This window comes from Leucoraja erinacea, chromosome 20 (assembly GCF_028641065.1).
Source record: "Leucoraja erinacea ecotype New England chromosome 20, Leri_hhj_1, whole genome shotgun sequence".
NCBI classification, from domain to species: domain Eukaryota; kingdom Metazoa; phylum Chordata; class Chondrichthyes; order Rajiformes; family Rajidae; genus Leucoraja; species Leucoraja erinaceus.
The window spans coordinates 4,642,810-4,663,026 of NC_073396.1; the positions used below are offsets into that span (position 1 = coordinate 4,642,810).

The 20,217-nt window shown below is 47.7% G+C and overlaps 2 protein-coding genes across 2 annotated transcripts; both read right to left on the bottom strand.

Annotated features, from left to right (window-relative positions):
- Positions 1 to 3,554: 3,554 nt before the first annotated feature.
- LOC129706660 (UDP-glucuronosyltransferase 2C1-like) lies at positions 3,555 to 9,357 on the bottom strand. Its single transcript, XM_055651046.1, has one exon. The coding sequence runs from the start codon at positions 8,910 to 8,912 to the stop codon at positions 7,302 to 7,304; it is 1,611 nt and encodes a 536-aa protein (XP_055507021.1). The 5' UTR covers positions 8,913 to 9,357; the 3' UTR covers positions 3,555 to 7,301.
- Positions 9,358 to 13,017: 3,660 nt separating this feature from the next.
- On the bottom strand, positions 13,018 to 15,354 carry LOC129706661 (UDP-glucuronosyltransferase 2C1-like). Its single transcript, XM_055651047.1, has one exon. The coding sequence runs from the start codon at positions 15,031 to 15,033 to the stop codon at positions 13,405 to 13,407; it is 1,629 nt and encodes a 542-aa protein (XP_055507022.1). The 5' UTR covers positions 15,034 to 15,354; the 3' UTR covers positions 13,018 to 13,404.
- Between the last annotated feature and the right edge of the window lie 4,863 nt (positions 15,355 to 20,217).

Consider the following 20,217-nt stretch of genomic DNA (forward strand, 5'->3'; position numbering starts at 1 on the left):
TTAACCATTTAGTGGTGAAGCGATGGCAGGAATTTGAGTGATATAGAAACAAGGAACTGGAGATGCTGGTTTACAAAAGAAGTCTACAAAGTAACTCAGGAAGTCAGACAACATTGATTAAATTGTTTGAAAGATGCAACATGGAAACAGGCCCTTCGGCCCGCCAAGTTCATGTCTGACCATCAAACACTCGTTCACACTAGTTCGATGTTGTAGACAATGGTACAGACACAGTCTGGTGTTCAAAGTCAGCTTTAATTGTCAGTCATGGTGATGCAGTACAATACGTTGTTAGTTCATCTCTACCACCGGTGTAACTACGTAATATGGGAGATGAGTGTTGACCTTACAGTAACGGTTTAAGTGGTTTGCTCGACTTGTCATAGGAGCGCTTCTGGACATCATGTTTCTCCTGAATGCATTTCTGGACCGCAGCTGGTTTGAGCACCTGTGGCGTCAGCTGTTGCTGGGCGACGGAGAGCTGGGGCCATGTTATGCGGGACACCAGCCGCTGGGCGGGAGAGCCTAGAACACCATCCCTGGGAATGTTTCTCAGGTTTAACAGATCCAAGTAGACGTTGGAATTGGCAAGATGCGAACGTTCCATTAACTGTTTCGCACTCCTGACAGCACGCTCAGCGAGGCCCTTGGATTGAGGGTATTCGGGGCTGCTGGTTTCATGCTGAAAGTTCCAATGTTTGGCAAAGTTTTTGAATGCCTGGCTGGTGAACTGTCTTCCGTTGTCAGTTTGCAGTTGAACTGGTACGCCGTGTACAGATAAATGTCTCTGAAGCTTTTGTATGACCATCTCAGACGTGATGGTAGGCAGCAGGTCAAGTTCAAACAAATTGGAGTAGGAATCGACCAGAACTAAATAGTGTTTACCATGCCATTCAAAAATATCCGCAGGGACGGATGACCAAGGTAGTTCTGGAGCGGGTTGTTGCAGGGGAGGCTGTTTCTGTTGCAAGCGGAGCAGGATGCTGTTTTTTCATGTATGTATTTGGTCATTCCTGGCCAGTAAAACATGCTTTGGGCACGGGCATGTGTAGCCTCAGTGCCTGGGTGGCTGCTGTGGACATCTTTGTAGTATGCATCTTGCAGGGATGAGGGAATCACAACTTTGTGATCCTTGACAATGATCCTGTCTTGTATCACCAGTTCATTGCGAACTAAGAAGAATGGCTGTATATCTAGTGGTGTGCTGGATTGTTTTGTGGGCCAACCACTCTTGATAATGGAGGAGAGCAGCGGCAACGTTCTGTCAGCAGTTGTGTGTTCCGCAAGGCAAAGCATGCATTCCGTGGGAACAAAGTCGACTTTGAGCACAGCGAGCTCGTCGCACTCAAAAGGAGGTTGTTCACAGGCCACCCGTGGCGTTCGAGAGAGAGTGTCGGCGGTGAGCATATCTTTGCCCTTTTTGTAAACAATCTGGAAATCAAAACGGTGGAGCTAGCCAGAACACTTGTTGGTGTTGCTGGTGCCAGTCCAGGCAGTGTCCTTGTGAGTGAGCTGTCTCAGTGGGGAGATAAGTTCATTTTTAAATTAGAATTGTGCTCCGTTTTGAAAAGTCATGACCGTACACCAGAATGTCATCAACGATGATAGCACATGGGTAGCCCGCGAACAGCTGTTCCATAGATCTCTGAAAGACCTCGCTGGCCCAGTTAATTCCAAATGGCATTCTGAGGAACTTGAATCTGCCAAATGGTGTGGCATATGTAGTGAGGTTTGAGGATGCATCATCTAGAGGTATCTGCCAAAACGAGCTTTTGGCATCTAGTACTGTGAACACTGTTGCATGACCGATTTGAGCTGCAACGTCTTTGATGGTTCTCATCGGGTAGTGGGGGCGTTTAATAGCTGTGTTCAGGTCTCTTGGGTTAATGCACACATGCAGCTTGTCTTTGTCTTTCTTTTTGTAACAACCATGGTGGAGACCCAGTCTGTGGGTTCGCTTATTTCAGCCCATACCCCCGTGGACACTATGTGTCTCAGTTCGGCTTGATTCTGTCATGCATAGCATTGGGGTACGCGGTGAGGTGCACGGACTGCTGGGACAATAGTGAGGTCAATAATGATCTTGTAAGTCATTGGCAAATTGCCCAGTTTGTCGTCGAACAAATCCTGATAAAGGGACAGGAGTTGTTGTGTCAGTTCATCAGATAGGCATAACTTGTGGACAGACACTAAACCCAGGTCGTGGCATGCATGTATTCCCAACAAAGTCTCAGAGTTCGGTTTCACAATGTAGAAAATCAGGTTTTCAGTGATATTGCCCACCACACACTTGAAATCGGCTTTACCGAGAGGGTACAGAACCCCCCCCCCCCCCCCCCCCCCCCCCCCCCGCCCGTAGGCATGCAAGGTAGAGACATCCTTAGTCAAGGTCTCATTATTTCATATCTTGTTATAGACCATCAGGGACATTACGTTCACACGCGCTCCTGTATCCACTTTAGCAATAACAGACTTGTTATTGATGTGCACGGTAACAGCAGGGTCCAAGAGCTTACCAGATGTGCGGAGGAGAGCATGAACAGCAGAACTATTGTATGAGATAATTGGTTCATTCTCGTGGGCAGCTTCGAACTGTCCATGGGAGTCAGACACTGTTGGGTCTTGCTGCAACAGGTGTAGATTAGACTTTGAATTCGCACTAGGGTTCCCACGAAAACAACAGCATGCGGCAAAATGATTCATTTTCTTACAGTAATTGCATGATTTGCCGTTTGCTGGGCAAAGCTGGCGACCTCTATTATGGAAATAGTTGCAGTTAGCGCACCTCTGCGGTGGCTCATTCACAAATCTTTTAGTGCCAGCTGACGCGGTGCGGTTACTGATAACGGTCAGATTAACATCATGTTTCTGAGGCCAAGCTGATCACCCAGTGGGGCTACAACCTCCGACATACGGCAGGCATGCACTGCCTGTTCAAGAGTCAGGTCAGCATTTCGGAGTAGCTCTGTTTTGAGCTTCCGATCACACAAGCCGTTAATGGTTTTGTCGCGTATTAACTCATTAGTTATCTCACCAAAGCGACATCTCGGGGCCATGTACTTCAAATCACAAATGAAACGGTCCACAGGTTCGTCAGGATGATGTTGGCGTGCAAAGAACTTTGCTCTCTCCAGAATCCGGTTCGATGGCAGGTCACATAGCTCACGGAATTTACGTAGCAGCCCTTTAGGGTTGTGCATCGTCTCAGCTGGGACGACCGCCTGGCCGTTCCCATCGAGCACCGCTTGCACAAAGTCGAAGGTTTGCGCGCGAATCATAGCCTCGGGTCCAGCTAGGTTGAGCAGGAGCGATGCCTTGACTTCATCTGGATCATTGCGATGGACGATATTGATGTAGTGATCATAGTCAATTTCAAAGAGCCTCCATCGCTCGCCTATGTCTGCATCAAAGATGAGCTGTGTTGGTTTGCGGCACGAGTGAGCCATCGGAGTAAAAGATCAAGACTAATAAAATGCAAATAAAACCGATCGACAGATGAAATGGGTAACTTCCAGCTATTCTGACACCATGTAGACAACTGTACAGACATAGTCTGGTGTTCAAAGTCAGCTTTAATCATCGGTTATAATGATACAGTACAATACATTGTTAGTTCACCTCTACCACCAGTGTAACTACGTAATATGGGAAATGAGTGTTAATATAAAGTGTACAGTAAGGTGGAGTTAGTGTCAGTACATTACTCTGATTGGTTCACATGCAATAACCAATCTACATATGTCATCTCACACACTAGGGGTAATTTACAGAGGGCCAATCAACCAACAAGCCTTTGGAATGTTGATGGAAACCAGAGCACCCGGAGGAAACCCACCCGGTCACAGGGTTAACGTGCAAACTCCACACAGATAGCTCCTGAGGTCAGGATTGAACGTGGGACTCCAGCGCAGTGACACGGCAGCTCTGTCAACTCCCTCTTGTAGTTATCCACTATCCACATGAAATGCTTGTGTTATACTGCTCAGCCCTTCCTTCACCCTGGTATCACTCACATTCTGAACACTCTCTGCACGAAGAAATGCCCTCCTCAATTCTTTAATAGGTTTATCACTGGTGACCCTTAAGCTCAGGCCCACTAAACTTTGAAATAAACAGTAAGTGAAAACTTAAAAATTTAATCAAAGATCACATCTGTGAATTTAATACCATCATCCCCTCCAAGCCTCAGGCAATTGAGGAAATTCAGAGTGTCTCCGAGGATCCTCCAGTGCTTTTACGCAGCGGCGGTGGGAAGCATCTTGTCCGGGAACATTATCATCTGGTTTGGGAATTGCTCTGCCAAGGACAAGAAGGCTCTGCAGAGAGTAGTGCGTTCGGCCGAACGCACTATGGGAACTTCACTTGCCCCCCTGCAGGAACTATACATCAGGAGGTGCAACTACAGAGCCAACAATATCATGAGAGACCCCTTCCACCCCTGCAACGGACTGTTCCAGCTGCTACGGTCAGGCAAACGCCTCCGTTGCCATGCGGTGAGAACGGAGAGGTTGAGAAGGAGTTTCTTCCCTGAGGCCATTCGGACTGTAAATGCCTATCTCACCAGGGACTAACTCTAATGAATGTTTTCTTTCCATTATTTATTATGTAAAAGGAATATGTGTGTTATGATTGTGTTTATAGTTTGTTTGGTTGTTTGTCTTTTTGCACAAAAGTCCGCGAGCATCGCCACTTTCATTTCACTGCACATCTCGTATGTGTATGTGACAAATAAACTTGACTTGACTTGACTTGAAGCTGGTTACCAAGCTCTCAGGTCTGGATCTCTGCGCATCCCTCTGCAATTGCATCCTCAACTTCCTCATCCACAGGCCACAGTCTGTCCGTATTGGTGCAAATGTGTCATCCTCGTTAACAATCAGAGTTTTAGGCTGAGGAAGAATTTTAATTTGGGGGTCATTTCAATAGATGAGAGTTTGGAGAACTGCAGTTGCTGGAATCTTAAGCAAATAATAAACTGTGCAAGGAACTCAATGGGTCAGGCAGCATCTGTACAGGCAAACGGATGGATAACATTTCTGGTTGGAACCCTTCTTCAGAATTAGAAGTTCTCCATTTTCCGCCACAGATGCTCAGTTCCTCCGGAAGTTTGTTATTTTTTTTGCTCAGGATTCTAGCATCTGCAGTCTAATGGGTCTATAATCTTCCTATTCGACACAACCTTACCTTCCATGGACGTTCCTACAAGCACTGTCACATCACTGTGGCTTTGCCATTTTTACAAGAATATTGCGATCAGTTGCGGTTCTCCCTAGCCTGTTCACTTAGTTACGGAGATCAGATCCAACTTGCTTAATGGGGCTGGGGAATTTGTTCTTTCACAACATATTTCACACAAATAGCAACATGCCAAATGTCATTAAAAAAAATAGTTCTGTAAGAAATAATGCTGGATACAGGTCAGAGCAATATACTGCAAGGTTTATGAAATGCTTCGGAAACAACAGCTAAGCCATTATTACCAGAACAAATCAACATCAAATCTAACATTTATCCTGTTTCAATGCTTATGAAAGAAAACTAACACAATGAAAAGAAAGCACATTGTTAAATTGTTCTGGTAACCAGTACATAATGTCCAAATAGGAGAAGGTCAGAGCATATAAGAAGAATTATGTGGTAGGTGGAGGTAGAGCTGCCAAAAGTGGAATTATGTAAAATTATGTTCTGTTTAGAAGAGGAAACATCAGTTGCAACCTGTGATGATCTCCACTTCACAACCTGTCGATGTTTGCAGGAGGTTCGTTTGGTTTAGTTTAGTTTATTGTAGTTTAGTTTATTTTTAGTGTACCGATGTACAGTGAAAAGCTTTTGTAGTGTGCTAACCAGTCAGCGGAAAAACAACTCATGATTTACATTCGAGCCATCCACAGTGTACAGATACATGACCAAGGGAATAACATTTAGTGCAAGATAAAGCCCAATTAAAGATTGTCTGAGAGTCTCCAATGAAATCCAATGGGATTGAAGTCACTAAAGCCATGTTCTGGATACTGTGGGCTGAAGGGCCTATTCCTGTGCTGTGCTCTTCCATGTTCCAAAGAATGTTCTAAAGAACATTCACTAAAGCCGTGAATGGAATTGCAGAAATACAACTCATGTTTTCTTTATAACGACTCCTCAACGTCAAAGTGGCTGCAATAGCCTTGGAGAGACACAAAATGCTGGAGTAACTCATCAGGGTTGAGTCTTGACCTGCAACATCACCTGCCCATGTTCTCCGGAGATGCTGTCTGGCCCGCTGAGTTACTCCTGCACCTTGTGTCCTTTTGTGTATTAACCAGCATCTACACGTGTAGGATTGGATAATGGGGAATGCAATCATTAATTAAAAAAACTCGTACCCTTTGAAACATAGAAACATAGAAAATAGGTGCAGGAGTAGGCCATTCTGCCCTTCGAACCTGCACTGCCATTCAGTATGATCACGGCTGATCATCCAACTCAGTATCCTGTACCTGCCTCTCTCCATACCCCCTGATACATTTAGCCACATCTAACTCCCTCTTAAATATATCAATAAGTATCAATAAGGAGAAGGGAACTTCTCGTCTTTGGGTGCTTGGCTGGCAGAGGTTATAATAAGGTGCTGGCTGTGTCTAAAGTGAGGATTAGCAAAGTACCCTGATTGATGCCACAATTGCCCGATGTACAGGGATTTGGTTGGGGTCTACCAACCTTCGCCGTTTACCCACCATGTCATTGTGTTCGCACATGATGAACAGTGGAGCCGCCCGCCTCACAACGCCAAAGACCCGGTTTCGATCCTGACCCTGGGCGCTGTCTATATGGAGTTTGCACGTTCTCCCTGTGCTCCGGTTTCCTACCACGGTCCAAAGACATGCGGCATCTTGGTTTTAATTAGCTTCTGCCAACTGCCCTTAGTGTGTAGGATGCCAAAGTGGGATAAGATAGGCACAAAATACTGGAGTCACTCAGCGGGACAGGCAGCATCTCTGGTGAGAAGGAATGGGTGACGTTTCGGGTCGAGACCCTTCTTCAGAGCAAATTGACGACGCTAAAATGTGGCGACACTTGTACTGCTGAGGTGAGGCCTACTTAATGATTCTACCGGCTTGTATGCAAAATAAAGCATTTCACTGCACTTGGCTACATGTGACAAGAACCCATCTTTGAATCATTGAAACATTGACCATATAGCCATCTGAGAATAAAATGCAGATTGTTATCCGTGGTTATATTGGAATGCAAAATCTGATGCAGTGCAAACGTAGCTGCCAACAATTCACCTGTCGCCGCACATCACTCCTTAATTCTTCAATTTAGTCCAATTTCCTCTTCCCACCTGAAGATATTTTGACAAGTAAAGCTTTAAGCAATTTACACGCCAGATAAAGGGCAAGCGTCGACACAGCAACGAGGATGGCGATGACATCCAGCAGGTAGTACTGATAGAAGGGCAGCTCAGTGCCCGCGGCTCGCAAGTGAGCGGCGCCTCGGTGCCTAATGGTGTATTCAATCCAGAAGACCGCCAGCGCTTTGGGTTCCAGCGGGACATCCCGGTGCAAGGCGGATATTCGCTTCATGTTCTCCCCGTAGGAAGGGATCTCGATGACAGTCTTCACCGCCTGGAAGATCACATCGCTTGTTAAATGAGCCAAGTCCAGCATGATCGCCGCCCCTCGCGTTTTGAGGCGCAGAAGGTTGTCGTACTGATCGCCCAAAACTGGGATGCCGACCAGAGGGACGCCGTGATAAATGGCCTCGTAGAGCCCGTTCTCCCCACCGTGGGTGATGAAGGCTCTGGTCTTCGGGTGACCCAGCAGATCGTTTTGAGGAAGCCAACTCATCACCTTGGTGTTATTCCCTAAGGTGGATGGCGCGTCTCCAACCAAGCGCCAGACCACTCTCTGGGGTAGGCGGGCCAGTCCCGCCGCCAATTCAGTCGCCAGTTCTGGTGGGTAGATGCTCACCACACTTCCCAAGGAGAAGATCACGACCCCTTGGTCCCCAGAACCGTCCATGAACCGCTGCAGTTCAGCAGAGAGCGGGCGGCCCGCGCTACACTGAACACCCCCGATGTAAACCAGGTTTGGCATGGTGGGCCGGGGATAATCAAAGGCAAAGTCAACCTTCATCAGGACCATGTCAGCCTTGGCATAAAGCTCTTCCACCGTGATGTCGCTGTCCAGGTAACGCCGACACAGCTCGTTATAGGCGGGGTAAATGTAGAAGTAACTTGTGAATCTGGACATCTCATAGATCAACACGTTCTTCATCCTCTCCCACACCGACATCCTGTCCGACAAGCGGGAATTTACCACGGGCACGAAGGAAAGTGGCGACGGAGCCAAGTTAAAGTGGAGGTCCCCGGTGATCATCCACCTGCCAAAGAACACCAGCGGCGTGCCCAGTACCTGTGCCAACATGGCCCCGGCCGCATGGTAAGGGTCGGCTAAAGTCAGGTCAAACCCTGCTCCTTTCAGTCGCTGCAACAGTGCGCGGTCGTCAAACAACGCGCGGATGACCGGGATGGTCACCTCTTTGTTGAGTAGGAATAAGCTCAACATGCTGCGGGCGGCGGCGAAGCTGGAGAGGAAGCCGTCTTCCACGTAGAGCGAGTTGAAGACAATGTCACGGATTTCGCTCGCGTTCCGCGTTTTGCGCGACTCAGCTGCCGGCACCAGGATAGTTTCCAGCGTGAAATCCTCGGATGTTGTTTCCAACCCCCGCGAGTCGTTGCTCCTCAGCACCGTCACTTGGTGCCCGCTCGCCACCAGTTCCAGGAGCAGGGTCTTCATGATGATCCAGTGGCTCCAGTCGGCGGGCACGGCCAGGATCTTGGCCGCTTCTGAGCCGCGATTCCCCGCAGAGGAGAAGAGCGCGGCGCCCAGCAGGAGCGCCAGCAACGACGCCCTGCTTCTCACTGACATTCTTCCACCAAGTTTGTATCCCAACCAGGAAACAAATGTTTGTATCCCAACCTATTCCTACCTTTGGGATCGAATTACACTTCCTGGTTAGTTATCAACTGGCCACCACTGAACACATCCCGCTGAACCGCCGATTAAATCAGTTGTCGTTCCTACAGAAGCAAAATAAGCGAAATTAACTCGAATTGAATTGTTTTACAAATTCTTTCCCCACACTGCATGGTTCATTCTTTTCTCAGATCCCCGGTGAGTGCTTTTTGCTCCTTCACTGAAAAATTTCCATTAAGATCTGACTAATCTTCAACATTTCACTTCTGGCACTCGGGCCAAACGCACGAGTTACTCACGAGTCACTACGGTAAACTCGCGGGCCACTACGTTCTTACAACGAGTTTAAATGTTTCAATTTTTTTAATCTCAGGAGTAAATTTGACTCGCGGAAAACTTTTAATAGTGAAATTGTTCAAGAGTTAACACGTTTCACGGGTACCTGCCGTTGGCGCCACGAGTCGCTAAGTTGCGTCCAAGAGTTCCGACGTTCCCGCTACGTTCATTGTACGTGATTACGAGTTTAATTTGTTTTAAACTCGGGGTCACTCGTGGGTCGACTCCCACCGTGAGACAGGGTTTTTTTTAAGGTGGTTTCAAACGGGGAGGAAGCAGGAATATTCTATGGCGCTATAAATTCTTGTCCCTTTCTTGCAAGGAAATGCAGATGCTGGTTTATGCCAAAGATGTACACAAACGGCTGCAGTAACTCAGTGGGTCAGACGGCATCTCTGGGGAACATGGATAAGCGATAAATGGGTTTCTGGTGCGATCCTACTTCAGATTTCTAGTTTACACTTGCTCCGAGTTGTGCAATATTAAAACATTTGCCAAGAACAGGAAACTTGTGATCACATCAAAGGGCAGCTTAAACAGAATACATTTGTAGTTTAACGTTTGACCAGTTAAAACCAATCACGGATGAATTCTACAGAGTAGAAACAAGGAACTACAGGTGCAAAATAAAAAATTACAAAGTGCTGGAGTAACTTAACGGGTCAGGCAGTATATCTGGAGAACATGGATAGGTGACTTAGAACTTCGAACTTCTGCAGACGACCCGTCTAATGGCCCCGACCCGAAACGTCACCCATCCATGTTCTCCAGAGATAATGCCTGATCCGCTGAGTTACTCCAGCGCTTTGTGTCTATCTTCGGGAATGCATCTTGTGTGTCGGCTTGAATGTGCTTTCTTTTAATATGCCATGAAATATCCTTGAACAATATTAGCAACAATATGAGCAAGAGGGAACTGCAGATGCTGGTATAAACCGAAGGTAGACACAGAAAGCTGGAGCAACTCAGCGAGACAGGCAGCATCTCTGGAGAGAAGGAACGGGTGATGTTTCGGGTCGAGAAGTCTGAAGAAGGGTCTTGACCCGAAACGTCAAATATTCCTTCTTTCCAGAGATACTCCCTGATCCGCTGAGTTACTCCAGCTTTTTTTGTGTCCGTCTTTAGCAACATTATGCTTTGGTTTTGCACGGGTCACTTTAAAAAATGTCTTGTCACATCTCAAGAGAATCGAGACAATAGGTGCAGGAGTAGGCCATTCGGCCCTTCGAGCCAGCACCGCCATTCAATGTGATCATGGCTGATCATCCACAATCAGTACCCCGTTCCTGCCTTCTCCCCATATCCCCTGACTCCGCTATCTTTAAGAGCACTATCTATATCTCTCTTGAAAGCATCCAGAGAACCTGCCTCCATCGTCCTCTGAGGCAGAGAATTCCACAGACAAGTCAAGAGAGTTTTATTGTCATATGTCCCAGATAGGACAATGAAATTCTTGCTTGCTGCAGCCCCACAGAATGTGTAAACATAGTACATAGCGGGAGAAAAAAAAAGTTGAATGTGTGTATAAACACTGAACTTGGTTACACTGGCGGGTGTTCAGTGGAGCAACGTGAACCAGCCGAGTGACACAAGGTCCGCTGCGCCCCCCAGTGGCCCTCTGCTGTCACCGGTACATCTGTGGAGCACAGACGTGACCCTGTGTCACTGGGCTGGGCTCACGGTGCGCTCCTGCACACGCGACCTCCTCCTTGCAAAATAGCCCGAACGTCTGCAAATGTCAAATGTCAGTGTGTAGAAAGGAACTGCAGGTACCGGTTTAAACCGGAGATGAACACAAAGTGGTGGTGTTACTCAGCGGGTCAGGCAGCATCTATGGAGAAACAGCATGGGTGACAGTTTCGAGACAGGTGCCGTCTTCAGATTGAAAGTAGAGGGGAGGGAACTGGAGGTAATAAAAGGCAGGAACAAAGCCGGGCCGGGCGGCAACAGATGACCAAGGAAGGGTGGAGCCCACAACGGTCGATTGTTGGCTGGGGAAGAGATGACCAAGGAAGGGTGGAGCCCTCTGCGTGAAGGACCAACAAGGGACCATTGTGACCACACGTTATTTGTAGTTTCGATATTAGAATCCTTCAATCTTCCCTTGAACGCTCATTGCTTTATCCCGGCCATTACTAATTATAAACACGATCCCGAATTACATTTATGCATAGTTTCTCTTTACAGTGTGGGAGGAAACAATCCAGCGTTTCCACATCTGGATGCCAGCATTTCCCCGTGCAGCTGTGGGAAAGGCAAGGGTTCCCTCACAAGGATGAGCTCACACGGAATTCCCAACTCGCTGACAGACCTTTGCCGCGGTCATTGCAACGTCTGGTTCCCCCCGGCGAGGAGCCAGCCTCTTCCTGCAGTTTTGCACCAATTCTGATGCTAAATCTGCCGACTGGGCTTATGAGGGGGAAATATTTACGGTGCTTTTAAGTGACGCTGGAAAAATTTAATATGAATCTGAGGGGTAACCTTTTCACACAAAAGCTGGTGGGTGTATGGAACAAGCTTCCAGAGGAAGTAGTTGGGGCAGGGACTATTGTAACGTTTAAGCTACAATTAGACAGGATAGGAAAGAATTTGAGGTATTGGGCCAAACGCAGGCAAGTGAGACAAGTGTAGATGGGACATGTTGGTTGGTGTGGGCATGTTGGGCCGAAGGGCCTGTTTCCACGCTGTATGACTCTATGACTCCATCACTATAACTCTAAGATTCTATGAATGACTAACCCTATGATTCTATCACTCGATGACTATCACTCTAGGACTATGATCCCATGACTCCATCACTCACTCACTCACTCACTCACTCACTCACTCACTCACTCACTCACTCACTCACTCACTCACTCACCCACTCACTCAAGCTCACTCACACTCACTCACTCTCACTCACTCACTCACTCACTCACTCACTCACTCACTCACTCACTCACTCACTCACTCACCCACTCACTCACTCAACCACTCTGTGACTATATGACCATGACTCTGACTCGACCACTCAATCATCTAGCACTCTAAGACTGCATCTGATAACACGAGTCACAGGTTCAGCAAGTCCTCTCAGTAGCGCCAAGAGGGGCAGGTGTAAGGGAGAGAGGTCAAAAAACAATAGTTCCTACAAATCTTTTCAATGTGTTGAATTTTTTATTTTTTTGTTTTTATGGCATTTCTGCATTCATTTTCAATTTATTTTTTGTAAATCTTCATGATGCATTTGCCCACCAATTCAGCCCGTGGTCCGGCTTCACCGGCAAACGAAGAACACTGGAGCAAAACAGAAAGTGCTGGAGTAACTCAGCGGCTCAGGCGGCGTCTGTGGAGAGAGGGGGCGGGCGACGTTTCAGGCGGGACGCGTCCCGATGCTGCAGGAGCGAGGCTGGGTCAGAACATGGTGAGACAACAGCAGAACAACGGGGATCATGGAGGGGGGGGGGGGGGGGGGGTGGTGTGAGAGAGGGTCTCACAGAACTCTCACCGGAATTAGGAAGAAAACCTCTTCAACGTGGGAAGGACGCAAAGTGCTGGAGTAACTCAGCAGATCAGTCAGCATCTTTGGAGAACATGGAAAGGTGACATTTCGGGTCGGGGCCCTCCTTCAGAGTGAAGGCACAAGGAACCGCAGATGCAGGTTTACAAATAAAAAGACACAAAGTGCTGGAGTGTAACTCAGCGGGACAGGCCGCATCCGTGTAGATGGGTAGGTAACGGATCGAGACCTTTCTTCAGCCCCTTCTTCAAAGTAGGCATACCTTGAGGAGATTCGGCAATGGGGCATAAAACGCAGACACAAAGAACTGCAGAAGCTGAAATCTTGAAAGCTGAAGTTACTCCGCGGGTCAAGCAGCATCTTTGATGAACGAGGATAGATGATGTTTCGTGTCGGGGGCCCTTCTTCAGACTGCAGACACAAAGAACTGCAGATAAAAAAAAACACAACGTGCTGGAACAGGCATTTGGAACATGGATGGGGTAACGTTACGGGTCGGGACCTTTCTTCAGGCCGCTTCTTCTAAACAGAGGGTGATGGTCAAGAGATGGGTGTGAGGAGGTGCGAGAGTGTCCGAATGATCAATAGACCGACTGGCACTGACAATCAATCTACTTTCTTCAATTTAGTCCTTGTCCTTCTTCCAACTGAATGCATTTTGACAAGTAGAAATATCAGCAATTTACACGCCAGATAAAGGGCAAGCGTCGACACAGCAACGAGGATGGCGATGACATCCAGCAGGTAGTACTGATAGAAGGGCAACTCAGTGCCCGCGGCTCCCAAATGAGCGGCGCCTCGGTGCCTAATGGTGTATTCAATCCAGAAGACCGCCAGCTCTTTGGGTTCCAGCGGGACATCCCGGTGCAAGGTGGATATTCGCTTCATGTTCTCCCCGTAGGAAGGGGTCTCGATGACAGTCTTCACCGCCTGGAAGATCACATCGCTTGTTAAATGAGCCAAGTCCAGCATGATCGCCGCCCCTCGCGTTTTGAGGCGCAGAAGGTTGTCGTACTGATCAAATAAAACTGGGATGCCGACCAGAGGGACGCCGTGATAAATGGCCTCATAGAGCCCGTTCTCCCCACCGTGGGTGATGAAGGCTCTGGTCTTCGGGTGACTCAGCAGATCGTTTTGAGGAAGCCAACTCATCACCTTGGTGTTATTCCCTAAGGTGGATGGCGCGTCTCCAACCAAGCGCCAGACCACTCTCTGGGGCAGGCGGGCCAGTCCCGCCGCCAATTCAGTCGCCAGTTCTGGTGGGTAGATGCTCACCACACTTCCCAAGGAGAAGATCACGACCCCTTGGTCCCCAGAACCGTCCATGAACCGCTGCAGTTCAGCAGAGAGCGGGCGGCCCGCGCTACACTGAACACCCCCGATGTAAACCAGGTTTGGCATGGTGGGCCGGGGATAATCAAAGGCAAAGTCAACCTTCATCAGGACCATGTCAGCCTTGGCATAAAGCTCTTCCACCGTGATGTCGCTGTCCAGGTAACGCCGACACAGCTCGTTATAGGCGGGGTAAATGTAGAAGTAACTTGTGAATCTGGACATCCCATAGATCAACACGTTCTTCATCCTCTCCCACACCGACATCCTGTCCGACAAGCGGGAATTTACCACGGGCACGAAGGAAAGTGGCGACGGAGCCAAGTTAAAGTGGAGATCCCCGGTGATCATCCACCTGCCAAAGAACACCAGCGGCGTGCCCAGTACCTGTGCCAACATGGCCCCGGCCGCATGGTAAGGGTCGGCTAAAGTCAGGTCAAACCCTGCTCCCTTCAGTCGCTGCAACAGTGCGCGGTCGTCAAACAACGCGCGGATGGCCGGGATGGTCATCTCATTGTTAAAGAGGAGTGAGGCATACATGCTGCGGGCGGCGGCGAGGCTGGAGAGGAAGCCGTCTTCCACGTAGAGCGAGTTGAAGACAATGTCACGGATTTCGCTCGCGTTCCGCGCTCTGTACGCCTGAGCTGCCGGCACCAGGATAGTTTCCAGCGTGAAATCCTCGGATGTTGTTTCCAACCCCCGCGAGTCGTTGCTCCTCAGCACCGTCACCTGGTGCCCGCTCGCCACCAGTTCCAGGAGCAGGGTCTTCATGATGATCCAGTGGCTCCAGTCGGCGGGCACGGCCAGGATCTTGGCCGCTTCTGAGCCGCGATTCCCCGCAGAGGAGAAGAGCGCGGCGCCCAGCAGGAGCGCCAGCAACGACGCCCTGCTTCTCACTGGCATTCTTCCACCCTGTGGGACCGTGAGAGCTCGCCACCGTGGCGCCGTGAGAGCTCGCTTTGATGCTGAGATTTGTCTTGCACAACCCCCCTTCAGATGGACACAAAGTGCTGGAGTAACTCAGCGAGTCAGGCAGCATCTCTGGAGAACAAGGGTGAGCGACCTTTCGGGTCGAGACCCTTCTTCAGACTGGTTGTAGCAGCGAGAAGGAAAGTGGACAAGGGTTGAGGCAGAACCAACCGCGGGGGTCATGTCGACATCGGTGATTGGCGGTTTTGACAGGCAGATTATTGGAACCAGGCCACGGGGGAATGAAGCGGAGGGGAGGGAGTGTTTTGTGTGTATGAGTGGGGGAGCGGGGGTGGTATTCTGTAGAGTTGACCTAACATTGGAATATTCAATGTTCCTACATTGGGTTGTGCTAGATGCTGAGTTCTTCCAACACTTTGTGGCCTTTTATATAAAACAGTATCAGCAGTTCCTCGTTTCTCTCCACGATCCTGACTACGGGTGCTGTCTGTACGGAGTTTGTACGTTCTCCCCGTGACCTGCGTGGAATTTCTCCGGATGCTCCCGTTTCCTTCCACACTCCAAAGACGTGCAGGTTTGCAGGTAACTTGGGTCGTTGTAAATTGGGATTTTTTTTTCTCCACTACCCAAGCATGCAGATAGTATATGGATAGCGAGCTTTATTGGTGTCAAGGATTACAAAGTGTCGAGGGTTATTATATAAAGAGTAGACGTTGTTTCCTCTTCAATGCAGATGTACGGGGCAAGTATTTCACACGAGCATAGTGGGGGCCTGCAATGCCTTGCCTTGCCTTGGTGGTGATGGAGGCAGATACAACAGTGATGTTTAAGTGACTTTTAGATAGGCACATGGACATGCGGGGGGGAATAGATCCTGTACAGGCAGATGAGTTCAGTTTAGCTTGGCATCATGTTCGGCACAAACGTTGTGGGCCGAAGGGCCCGTTCCTGAGCTGCGCTGTTCTGTATAGAAAGAAAGAACAGCAGATGCTGCTTTGTACCAAAGATAGACACAAGTGCTAGAGTATCTCGGCAGGCCAGGCAGCATCTCTGGAGAAAAAGGGTGGGTAGGTGAGACAGTCTGAAGAAGGGTCCGGACCCAAAACGTCACCCATCCTTACTCGCCAGAGATGCTACCTGATCCTCTGAGTTACTCCAGCACTTTGTGTCTATCCACTGTATTGTTCTATGTTCCTATACCTTGTAGATGCCGGAGATGCCATGGAATGCCAGGGGGTGACTCAGGTGCCAAAGGTACCATCCCCTAACATGTTCTTTGGCACCATTCTGTGTGGCTGTTGGAGTTCCTGGTCAAGGGCGACCACTTGCCAATGCTACAAGCCACTTATCTAACGACCTCTGATATAGCCACGAATGTCTTCACTCTCTGAGAAGCTGCAAATATGCTGAGCATTCTGTAATTAGAGTATGTCCAGGCTTCTACCTTAAAATGGAATTAAGATTACTGATGAAACAGTTGGAATAATCGGATCTAGAACTCTGAACACTGTGAGGGACATGGGGGGGGGGGGGGGGGGGGGGGGCAATGTTCACAGCGTTCAGGCTATTGACCATCTATCTTATTTTTCTCCAAGTTGACTTTAATCACGTTTTCCTTTTTCCCGCCTGTTTCCCGGTGACTGTTACCTTTCTTATACTCCTTTGGTCACACCTGGCCAAATGTGTTCTTGGTTCCAACAGTTGTCACATTTGCCTCTCTCCTGGAATTCGACTGCTGTGTCCATCTTGGCTCAAATGAGGTCAAATTGTCTTAGCGCCCCCAGTCTGAGCATTGGCGAGAAAGTTTGTTTCAAATGAGCAAATGGTCCTGGATAGCATGGTAAACAGCACCTTGCGTCCATCAGCTGATGACTGAAGTATACCGCTGAGCTTTTACCTTCTATGTTGTGACAGTAACTGTGTTTGTAACTAGATATATCAATTTGTTAGGACCACAGCCAGACATGTTCAGGGTGCATAGTCTTTGCTGTAACCAATACACTCTGCCATTTCTTGATATCATGTGAATAGAATGGGCTGATTTACCTGCCAGTTACCTGCTGTTGATGATTATGCACCTCAGTTGACCAAGCCCTGGAAATCACTCCCTGAAACAACTCACCCTTCTCACCCTGGCCACAAACTCTTTGAATCACTTCCCTCTGGAAGGCGACTCCGGACTGTCAAAGTTGCCACAGCCAGACATAAAAACAGCTTTTTTCCATGAGTCAATAACCAAAAATCTGTAGTCTTCTTTTGCTCTGGTATTTTATTTAATTCATATGTTTAATCAATAATGTTTTATTATTAATGTATAACGTTTTATGTGTCATTCCTAAATGTCACGTGTGTCGTTGTCACTTGCGGGCGGAGCACCAAGGCAAATTCCTTGTATGTGAATACTTGGCCAATAAACTTATTCATTCATTTGTTCACCTCCCTCTTCTTCAGACAGTCCAACATTTTTGAATTCTCCCATTTTAAGGAACACTTCCCTCCCCTTCTCACTTCCACGTGTCCTCCTCAGTACCCCTCACCCCAGTTGTGGAACTCATTGCCACAGTAGGCTGCGGAGGCCAAGTCAGTGATATTTCTAAAGTGGAGATTGATAGATTCTTGATTAGGAACGCTGTAAAGGGTTATGGAGAGAAGGCAGGAGAATGGGGTTGAGAGGGAAAGGTAGACCAGCCATTGTTGAATGGCGGAGTAGACTTGGTGGGGTAATGGCTGAATTCTGCTCCTATAACTTATGAATTTATGAGCAAGAATATCTCCAGCAGAGAGTGATCTAGAAAGCTTTAAGGTAAGGAAGTGTGAAGGAAACATGTGGGGCAAGTTTATTTTGAAAAGGAGAGTGGGGATGCATAGAACGCACTGCTAGGGGGATAGATTAGTTTAGTTTAGTTTAGTTTGGTTTGGTGCAGTGTGCTGGAAGCATACAATAGTGGCATTTAAGAGGCACGTGGATATACAGGCTATGGCGGGACATGGATCACAAGCAGGCAGAAGAGATTAGTTGAGCTTGACATTATGTTCGGCACATTGTGTTCCTGCGCTATACTATTCTATGTTCTACGTTCTAACCAATAATACTCGTCACCACTTACATAGTTTCTCTTTCTTCATCCACGGAGAAATACTTTCCACTTCGTTGTCAATGTTAATTACGACAAAATATAGTTTTCCGTTTAAAAAACCAATGATCTTTTCCCTCCAGTTGTCCAAGCCACAGCCCTGTTCAAAGTGCTAATGCTGAAGCAATATCCAGCACAGATCCATTGTACTGCACAGAAACATGTTCAGCATCCAAACCCTGGATCTCTGCATCAATCAGTCTCTTCTCCAGTTGTCCAAGTGTCCTATCCTGCAGACCCATTTTCTACATGGTGTCCCCTTGTAATTAACACAACGGGGCTTTCCTTATGCAACAGGTTCTTGCTCACAACGTGCTTTTCCAAGATCAGACTTTTGAGAGACATTAAAGTTGCAAGTTAAGCACCCACATGTGGCGACTCTCTGACTGCTGTTCCAGAAGAGTAATATATTGTACTCATAGCCAGACACAAAATGCTGGAGTAACTCAGAGGCAGCATTTCTGGAGAGAAGGCATGGGTGAGGCTTCGGGTCGAGACCCATCTTCAGACGTCTCAACCCGAAACCTCACCCATTCCTTTTCTCCATAGATGCTGCCTGCCCCCCTGTTACTCCAGCTTTTTGTGTCTGGATTTGACTGGATAGCATGCAGGCCAAGCTTTTCACTATACCTCGATATACATAACAATAAATAAACTAAACTAAATAGTCCAGCTGCTGAATTAGGGAACTAAACCACTTAAGAGATATGGCTGTGGTAAGTGTTTCGGCCCGAAACGTTGCCTATTTCCTTCGCTCCATAGATGCTGCTGCACCCGCTGAGTTTCTCCAGCAATTTTGTGTACCTTCACTTAAGAGATGCTTTGCAGGTTGACAAGCAGAAAACAAGCTGTCTTGTACCCTCCCTGCAGTTATCAGCTAACATTGCCTCTTAAGAACAGTTTGTCAGTTTCACCGCTGGCCTCCATTGACCCGTGATCACCTCTATTGACACTTGTGCATTGATACTCCATTAGAGAATGTACCACACAGCCTTTTGTATATTTAATTTTCAGTAACAAAAAAAAAACATAACTGCTAAAATGACCTTTATTTTTTTATAAACTCATGCAGGAAAAATAATTTTGTTGCTGCAAGTCTGAAACTCTCTAGCACCCAACCAACTTTGGCTCGTTGTTGACACTTGTTTTTTTTATGATGCGATTTTCTATAACGCAAGGTTTCTTGGAATGAAACCATCGAGTTATATCAAAACTACTTGTACTTCACCAGCCGATGTAGCAATGCGCGGGGGCAGAGGATCCAAGTTACAAAGAAGAGGTCCGCGTACATCACACATATAATGTCTCCCAGCAGAGGGGGAATTCCTATTGCAATATCACTGCATCGTTAACCATTCTTCTGCCTTTTGCGCAGGAACTCTGAATTTGTGAACTACTTGGTGATCTTTTTTAATTTCTTACGTTCATAACTGATAGGGGCAGAATTAGGCCATTCGACCCATCAAGTTTACTCCGCCATTCAATCGTGGCTGATCTATCTTTCATTTCTTACCCCATTTCTCCTGAATTCTCCCCACAACCCCTGGCACCCGTATTAATCAAGAATCCACCTATCTCTGCCTTAAAAGTATCCATTTGGCCTCCACAGCCGTCTGCAGCTAAGAATTCCACAGATTCACCACCTGACTTTATTGAACTGTTGCATTTTCTTCTCAAAACCAAAAATATGTTGGTGTTAATATTGGTGTCGGGCTTATTGTTTTAATATCTATTTATTGCGTGTAACGAAAGAATGTAAGTCAATAGACAATAGACAATAGGTGCAGGAGTAGGCCATTCGGCCCTTGGAGCCAGCACCGCCATTCAATGTGATCATGGCTGATCATCCCCAATCAGTACCCCGTTCCTGCCTTCTCCCCATATCCCCTAACTCCGCTATTTTTAAGAGCCCTATCTAGCTATCGCTTGAAACTATCCAGAGAACCGGCCTCCACCGCCCTCTGCGGCAGAGAATTCCACAGACTCACAACTCTCTGTGAGAAAAAGTGTTTCCTTGTCTCCG